This window comes from Quercus robur, chromosome 12, assembly GCF_932294415.1.
Source record: "Quercus robur chromosome 12, dhQueRobu3.1, whole genome shotgun sequence".
Taxonomy (NCBI): domain Eukaryota; kingdom Viridiplantae; phylum Streptophyta; class Magnoliopsida; order Fagales; family Fagaceae; genus Quercus; species Quercus robur.
The window spans coordinates 13,200,621-13,208,967 of record NC_065545.1 but is presented as its reverse complement, the minus strand read 5'-3'; the positions used below and the strand labels follow the sequence as shown (position 1 = coordinate 13,208,967).

The following is an 8,347-nucleotide window of genomic DNA, read 5'->3' as shown; positions in this document are numbered from 1 at the left end:
AAATCCTACATACAGGGGCAGGTGTCACTTAAAAAAGGAGACACCTCAGCTTGGAGTCATGTGCAACGCACATGACCCATTTAGTTGTGGAATGGCTGTTAACCCTAACAGCGTTAGCCTCTTTCTTCTCAAACACACGTTCAACCTCTTTCTTCTTCTCAAACACACCCACACAGCCTCACGCCTCTCTCTCACAACCTCAACCTTCGTTTTCTGAGCAAACTCAGATTGGCAAGAGAATCCGGTACAGCCCTTCTCTCTCTCTCTCTCTCTCCTCGAACTCCTCAAACCCACGTCTCAACTTCTCTTCTTAAACACACAGAGCCCAGCCTCACGCCTCTCTCTCATCTCCTCCACCTTTGTTTTCTGAGAAACTCAGGCCGGCGAGATCTTGTGATGCGAAATCGACGGCGGCCACGTGTAGCAGCCGCCGATCTCACCGGACAACTGGACAGCCCCTACCTCCTCACTGATCTCACCGGACAGCAGCAGCCGCCGATCTTGTGATGCTTCACTTCCCTACCTCCTAACTCTGCTCCCACGCTTCTCTTCTCTAATGGGTATTCATTCTTCTTCTTTTTTGATAAAGATTTGTTTTTTCTTCCTAAAGCTTAGATTTTGTGTATCTGTTTTTATTTTTACTTATATGGGTCTTAAATTGAATTGATGTATTGGGTTTTGTTTCTCTCTTTTGTCTTTGATGTAATTATATATTTCTGCTGCTTCCACGACTTATAGGGATTCCACTTCCATCTATCTATGTTCTTTATTCAATCAGTGTACCCCTTTTATGGGTTCTCAAGTTAAAACCCAAAGATGCTGTCTTTTATCCATATGTAATGTAATCACTGTGAGAGATTTTAGAGATTCTACAGTACTCAAACTCAACCTCTGCATTGTAGGCATAAATTACATGGAACATATTTGCTTCTTCGCTATATTGCTCGTGTTGCTAGCCTTCCCAATTTCTATGGACAGAATGCATATGAATCTGGCCAGGTTATTTTCTTTGGAATTTTTTTTTAAGTTGTTTTCTGTTAATGTTTTACTTCATTCTAATCCTGCTGTTGCTTCTTCTCAGATTGATGAGTGGCTGGAATATGCTCCCGTCTTTTCATTGGGTCCTGCATTTGACAAAATTTATGTGATGGTAGTAGTTGGAGCAGCCAATGAGCCGCACTTTGAGAGTGAAGCAGAAAAATTTGTAAAGTATACCATGACTTGCAGATGAGGTGAAACTAAAAGCTTAAGTGCAGAAAATTGATTGGAAATTGTAGCCTTGGCTTCCCTCAGTTATTGTTATTATTATTATTATTATTATTATTTTGTAAAAATTGGCTTTTTTTTCCTCTTTTGCGTAACCAGTGGCACTTAGTTGGTGATTTGTGTACAAGTGCATGGTAGCATTGATGTTTTTCAGCAAATTTTCTTTGGTGATGTAATGAATGGAAAGTGTTATTGATCATGTATTTTTCAAGCTATGTTATGTTATTATTGTGAGGCAAATGAGCCTTTTTAAACAAACAATGAGCCTTTTTGGACCCAAACTTACTCTATTTTTTTTTTTTCTCTTAAAGTACTCCAGCAAAAGAGAATCAAATCAGCCCTCTTATTGAATTTGTAGGTGATGTCCCACGTAACCACATCCTCCATTTTTTTATTTTCTTTTATGAAAATTGAACCAATTGGTGTCATGTAATTGCAAGATTATCCAAATAGAAGGGAATCTCAGGCCCTGAGTTTTATATAGAGGCTGTCAATTTGGCCATTACTACACATTGCTTTTAACATACAGTACTAATAGCACTAATGGGTACCATATCAATCAATGTGTGATGTGTCCTGCCTTACAGATATATGAGCATCCAAGACCCAACGTTACCAAAGATCCTTTTTTGGCTCAGACTCTAAAATGATTTCAATTGCATCCAGCCATCAAATGGTATATACAAAAGAGGACAAAGAAAAAAAAAAAAAAAAAAAAAAAAAAAAAAGAGAACACACTATAAGTTCTTATTCTTTCAAGACTGAACCTGCATGTTTCATTGCAAACTTCTGCATAAGTCAATTATAAAGATACTTGGAGATATTTGTTTCATCCAGCCAACCATGTTGCAAACTTTTGCATGTTTCATCCAGCCAACCAATCTTAAAGAGAGCTAAATAAAAAGAAAAGCTCAACAAATCTATTGCTAAATTTAAAGTTCTTGAATTTAAATTTCCATCCATATCATTCTATTGCATTCATTTAAAGCTGTCTTGTTCAAATATGCAAATACATAGATACAAAAATATAAAAATGAGCTTTCCCATTGCATACGTCCAAATTGTGATGTCCAAAAAATCTGTCTAAATTGTGCTGTCCAAAAAATCTATCCAAATTGTCAGATATGCTTTCCAAAAATCTGTCGAAGTCAAATGTGCTGTCCAAAAAATACTGTCAAAGTTCTGTCCACTAGATGTTATATAACAGCCAATATATTGTCCAAAAACTGTGCAAAACACAACGAAAATAGCCAATATGGTGTTTTTCAAAGGTTGTCAATATCAGGATCTACTGAAGCCTGCCAAATATACAACCGAAGATAAAATAAGTGTATGGAAAAAATAATTAAAAGGAAAATATAAGTTTAAGTTGTAGCAAAATTCATAACGAGTATACACACCTGATTCAAGCCATATAACCCAATATGATCTTGTCCGACCAAAAATTCACAATCAAAAAATTCCTACATATAGCATTTAAACAAATCAATATTTCATTTTCTATACTAATGAAAGTAACTGGGTAGTAGGATATTAGACAAAATTTATAAGTATACCTGATTCAAACCATTGAACCCAACAACATTGTCTTGTCCAACCAAATTACTACAACTGAAAGATTCCTGTATATGACATTTAAATAAATTTATGTGTCACTTTTTAATATTAGTAATTGTTTAATAGGATATTAGAAAAAATATGTAAGTAGTAGCATCATACCTGAGTTATGTTATCTACTAATTGTGATGGTTGTTCAACATTACTATGTTCTTTGTAAGAATTAATATTAACTGAGGAATCAACCTATGTGGGAAGAAAAAATAATTGTTACATAAAACAAATTTATGAACCTACAAATTCATGTTCTATAATGGAATGTAAATGAACTTACTCTATTTAGGCCACCACATGATTGAAATTGTCTTGCTCCACAAGTCTTTTTGGATTGATCCTTCTTACTTTGAGATTTTTTTTTGTCCTTTCTAATGAACTTTTCAACCTTCCTCTTGGACGACCTACAGTAGGTTTTGTTTTGATCCCACATATGCCTTGAGAAATGTCCACATGTGACTCAAATCCACCGTCATCTTGTGAAACATTCTTGGGAGCAACTTCACCATGGATCTCACCCTCCATAGAGGACAAACAACATTTAATTCTCATTTCTTGCAAATCCTGCAATAATTTGTCAAAACATTTATCAACATGTTCATACATCATCTCTCTCTCTGCTGCAAATGTGTTAATTTGAAGGCATTTGTGACTCAAGTGAGAAAGACGCTTTCCCACTGACTCTCGAGCACTACCTTTAACATCAATGCCACGATAGTCCTTGATAGAACCAGCCTTTGCATCTTGTGTCCATCTTTTCAATACATAATGAGGTGGAATTCTCTTAACATTTTTCTTGTCAAGAACTTTCAAAGCATGGGAACATAGAATTCCCAAAAAACTAAACTTCATGCAACTGCATTGGACTGTCGTTGTTGAGGCTTCATATTTGACTAAATGCTCTTGAGTTTTGTTTCGATATTTCACTCTGTATTCTGTGATAGAATCAGATTTACTAGCCTTGTAAATAGTACAATCCACAATCTTCACATATTCATCTTGAAACATTTTAAATATTTCTGGAGTGTACAACTTTGCAGCATGTCTCAACATCTCAAAATCAAATAGTAAAACTGGTGTTGTTTGTCTCATTTTGGACTTTGCTTGTAGTTCTTGACTTCGCTTATCAAACAATACTCTAGAGTAATGTCCAAAAAATTGCAAAAGACCATGTTTTCGTTTCAAGTATTTCTTTAGCACACTATTCATTGACTCACTGCGTTGAGTGCTTTTCATATCAGCAGTGAACATATGTCTACCGTATACCATACACCATTTCTCTTTCACATCAAACATTTCACGCAACCATGGATTATCAGTTAGATCATATGTCTCAAGCATGTCATTCCAAGCAACCATCCATTCATTTTCATCTTCAAAATCATACACACAATTACTAAAATCATTTCGAAATTGGTTTGATGAATTAAATATATGATGTAGACGCTTAGCAGCATTCTGATAAATATGCCACACACATAGACGGTGATTTGATTCAGGAAACACATCTTCTATTGCATTAGCCATTGCAGCAGATTGATCTGTAAATATAGTTTTTGGTTGTTTTCCTGACATTGCACTCAAAAAAGTTTCAAACAACCACTTGAATGACATTATAGTTTCATCATAAAGTAAAGCTGCACCAAAAACAATTGATTGTTTATGATGATTAACCCCAATAAATGGAGCAAAGGGTCGACCATATGAATTTGTTCGATAAGTGGTGTCAAAACATACAACATCCCCAAAGTATCCATAATCAACTATAGATCTAGAATCAGCCCAAAAAATATTCAAAATTTGATTATCATCATCAAGTTGTATAGAATAAAAATAAGATGGATCTTCTAATTGCATCTTTCTAAAGTGATCCATTACAGCACGACCATCTCCTCTCTTTAAAGCCTCTCTCCTCTTGGAATTTACATGATTTTTATAGTCAACATTCAAAAACCCAAGATTTTCATAACCACCAACTTGCATGCTCAACAAATCTATGGTTTGTTTTATTGATACCCCAGATTTTTCTGCATCATCCGCAAAAGCTTGTTGGGCAAGTGTAATTTTCCTATTTGATCTTAACATGTGTTTCATTGGAGAAGGAGCAAACTCATGATTATGTTGTTCATGAAAAGAAACAACTTCTAACATACCATCCTTTTGAAGTTGACAAGTCATTTGTGCTAAACAACCAATTTGTGAAATTGGGTGATGAAAAGATACCTGTTCACGACGTTTGTCAATAGCTCGTTCACCTTCTTTTGAACAACAAAATGTTCTCCTCTTAACATGTCCAGCACTTCCTCGCCTAACATACTGTTTCCTTACACTGAAGCCCATTCTATGAGCATATTGTTTGTAAAACTCATATGCACTATCATCACAATCAAATTTCATTCCAATCATCGGTGCCTTAATTTCCATATTGTGTTTACTGGGAGTGTTTGGACTACCATCAATAGGTTTTACTTGTGCTTCTTCCTAAATTCAAAAACCAAAAAAAAGCAATAGTGTTAAGAATATTCAATATGAAAAATAATATTCAATTTTTTTAATAAACCTACCATAGTTGCTTATAGTCTTATAAACAGTCAAGATCAACAACAACAACAATATTCAAAACTCAAAATACCTAAACATCCTATTCAACAGAAATTATACTAAAAAAATTTCCAAAAAATAAGTAGTATATAAATCCTTGCCACCAACAATAAATATCCATTCAAAACCAACAAATTCATAAGCTATTAAACTATAGAACTCAGCTATGTCCATAGTCATAAGGATAAATATTCAAAATTCAAATATAATGTAATTTGAGAAACCAATTTGAGGAAATAATAATCTTTAAAAAAACAATGTTTTAAAAAAAAAAAAGAAAATCAGACCTGAACAAATTGAGAATAACTGCATTTCTCATTGTCAGGGAGAATGCTGAGACACGATGGAGTGGTAGGAGCAGTGGGAGCGGTGGTCCTTGGCGGCAAATTTATGGGAGCGGCATTAGATGAGTGAGAAACTAAATGGGTTGGAATCAGCGAAGGGGGAAGCAGGTGAAGAGGAGGGCTGTCCAGTTGGTCCGGTGAGATCGGCGGCTGTTGCTGCATATAGCCGCCGTCCATTCCGCCTCACAAGCTCTCGCCGGTCAGAACCTCAAAACCTCAGGTTGAGACACGGGTTTGAGGAGTTTGAGGAGAGAGAGAGAAGGGCTGTACTGGATAGCTGTACCGGATTCTCTTGCCAGTCTGAGTTTGCTCAGAAAACAAAGGTTGAGGCTGTGAGAGAGAGGCGTGAGGTTGTGTGGGTGTGTTTGAGAAGAAGAAAGAGGCTGAACGTGTGTTTGAGAAGAAAGAGGCTAACACTGTTAGGGTTAACAGCCATTCCATAGCTAAATGGGTCATGTGCGTTGCACATGACTCCAAGCTGAGGTGTCTCCTTTTTTAAGTGACACCTGCCCCTGTATGTAGGATTTCCTCCAAACAGGTTTGGAGGAAATCCGTGTCCATTGTTTAAAACATATTTAGTAAATTAATAAATTTTATAATTAATTTAGAAATAAAATTTTCAATTTTTCATATAATTGGAATTCACCATTCATCCTTGACACTTCAATTTTTGTGGTAGGATAAGAGTTAGGTACAATATTTAGGTGTTGTTCCTTAAGTTTACCTATTAAGATTCTGTTATGTTGATTTTTTCTCTTTAAATGAAAGTTTATTTTTTAATTAATTAGTTATATGACTAAATTTTAAGAAGAGAACCTAATGAATAAGACCTAAAGTAATGTGCCTAAATTTTATCATTTGTGGTAAATCTCTTGCCAAGTAGTGACTTGGATTTGGTGGAGGTATTGCACCATGCAATTACCACAATGTGAGATGAAAACTTGATTGGATAAATATTTTTTATTATCTTTTTAACTTTTTTATCTCATCAATTATTATATCAAATCTCAAAATTTCTTACTAAGGGTTTTGTGATTCAAATGGTTGGTACCTCTAGATGTTTATAATGAAAACATTTTGGGTTTAAATCTCTCCAGCCTAACTAGGGTTGTCTAAGGACCCACACAACTGACCGAACTCAAGCCAACCCACAACTAATCCTATGCCTACAATGGTTGCCAATAGGTATTCCCTTCTAAAACCTGGCAACAACGGGTTGAGTGCTTCGTCTCCCCCTCCAAAATTCGATCCGACCTAAGATTGACTATGTTGCATGAAAGATTAAGTAATTATTCATATTGTCAATTGAAAATGAGATGCTAACAAAACTTGAATACAAAAATTTCATAATGAATTATACATCTCAAAAGTGAAGAAAAATCAAGAGCTTGGTCGATAAAATTTGCGAAATTCTGAGTGCTGAGATCCAACTGAGGCCTTGGAATTCCACCTGTTGTGCTAATAATAGCCCAGAAAAGTTATGTTTAGAGAGCATCAATGAGATTAGGCAATATATGGAGCAATTTCTTTACTATGGAACAATTACAACAAGAGGGAGTGAAGAAATTCCAATTATAAACATGAGTGTATTATTATTTTTTAGTACCTAAGATGGCCAATTTCTTGATAACCAAATTCCTCGATGATCGGAGCAGCAAGAGGGTCAAGAATGGCCTTCCTGGCACCAATGGGAGGCGGACCACCCTTAGCAAAAGATGGAGCGAAACTGTCAAGTCCTCGACCAAGTGCACCATACAAGAAAAAATCAGCTTCTAGGAATTCAAGGTTCTGAGCAAATTCAATCCAATCAGTATCAATGGCTTGAATTGGTCCGCAGTTGGTGGGAGCACCCATGACCAGGCTAACTTCTAGTGTAAGAATAGAGAGAAAGGCGCAGAAGAGAAATGGTCTAGCCATTGTGAGATCAGTGTGTGTATCTAATTAGCAAAATATAGCCATTGCCACAATTCTCTTTTTTTTCTTTTTTTTTTCCCTCCCATTTTTGGCAACTTGGTTGCCACAATTCTTATTTTCTCTCTCCTCACTCTCCTGCAATTTCGACAACTTGGTTGCCACAATTGGTTTCCCTTTCAAGCACTCCACCTATCACTTCAGGCACTTCACCTAGCGGGCAGAGTATTGGGCAGCAAGAATTTCGGTAATGAAAAGTTTATGTGAATCAGTTTGACCCTTAAAAAAGTTCAAAATATTGTATTTATAATGATATCAACAAGTTACTTGAGATTTGCTATACAAGGCAATATTTTGCAATGAGTGAAAATAAAGTATTCCTAGCATAAAAGCACAATATATATATTTTTTTTTTTTTTTTTTTTGAGAAGCACCTAAGTCATAGGCTGATTATAAGTTATCAACTACAAAATAATCAAATTCATGCATGGTGACTATTACAATTTATTGTGGTAAATTTCAAATATAACTAAGAATGCTTGTAGTCCTAACCATAAAAAATTCATTAATTTAAAATTCGAATAAAAACAACAACAACAACAATAATCATAATC

General features: G+C 35.4%; 2 protein-coding genes across 4 annotated transcripts; one reads left to right on the top strand and one right to left on the bottom strand.

Annotated features, from left to right (window-relative positions):
• Positions 1–33: 33 nt before the first annotated feature.
• Positions 34–1,469, top strand: LOC126709869 (uncharacterized). 2 transcript variants are annotated; one of them, XM_050410234.1, is made up of 3 exons: positions 34–503; positions 903–999; positions 1,082–1,469. In XM_050410234.1, exons 1-3 carry the CDS (start codon positions 397–399, stop codon positions 1,229–1,231), a joined length of 354 nt encoding a protein of 117 aa, XP_050266191.1. In that variant the 5' UTR covers positions 34–396; the 3' UTR covers positions 1,232–1,469. The 2 variants fall into 2 exon arrangements, 1 of the variants encoding a protein (XP_050266191.1); XR_007649497.1 differs by having other exon boundaries at positions 42–560.
• Positions 1,470–2,394: 925 nt separating this feature from the next.
• Positions 2,395–6,359, bottom strand: LOC126710118 (protein FAR1-RELATED SEQUENCE 5-like). 2 transcript variants are annotated; one of them, XR_007649579.1, is made up of 6 exons: positions 5,766–6,359; positions 3,158–5,358; positions 2,986–3,069; positions 2,823–2,888; positions 2,667–2,729; positions 2,395–2,564 (listed from the first exon to the last, which is right to left on the bottom strand). XR_007649579.1 is itself a non-coding variant. In XM_050410494.1 (3 exons), the coding sequence occupies exons 1-3, from the start codon at positions 5,997–5,999 to the stop codon at positions 3,419–3,421; spliced, it is 2,043 nt and encodes a 680-aa protein (XP_050266451.1). In that variant the 5' UTR covers positions 6,000–6,359; the 3' UTR covers positions 3,282–3,418. The 2 variants fall into 2 exon arrangements, 1 of the variants encoding a protein (XP_050266451.1); XM_050410494.1 differs by lacking the exons at positions 2,395–2,564; positions 2,667–2,729; positions 2,823–2,888; positions 2,986–3,069 and having other exon boundaries at positions 3,282–3,441; positions 3,573–5,358.
• Positions 6,360–8,347: the final 1,988 nt, after the last annotated feature.

Bases quoted from the DNA above. Each gene is read 5' to 3' on its own strand.
- LOC126710118 (XM_050410494.1), bottom strand. From the start codon at position 5,999: ATGGACGGCGGCTATATGCAGCAACAGCCGCCGATCTCACCGGACCAA. The intron at 5,359-5,765 runs GTCTGATTTTCT...TTTTGAATTTAG, and splicing joins GTTATTCTCAATTTGTTCAG to GAAGAAGCACAAGTAAAACC. The intron at 3,442-3,572 runs GTAGTGCTCGAG...AAATTATTGCAG, and splicing joins TCGTGGCATTGATGTTAAAG to GATTTGCAAGAAATGAGAAT.
- LOC126709869 (XM_050410234.1), top strand. From the start codon at position 397: ATGCGAAATCGACGGCGGCCACGTGTAGCAGCCGCCGATCTCACCGGA. The intron at 504-902 runs GTGATGCTTCAC...TCTGCATTGTAG, and splicing joins CAGCAGCAGCCGCCGATCTT to GCATAAATTACATGGAACAT. The intron at 1,000-1,081 runs GTTATTTTCTTT...GCTTCTTCTCAG, and splicing joins ATGCATATGAATCTGGCCAG to ATTGATGAGTGGCTGGAATA.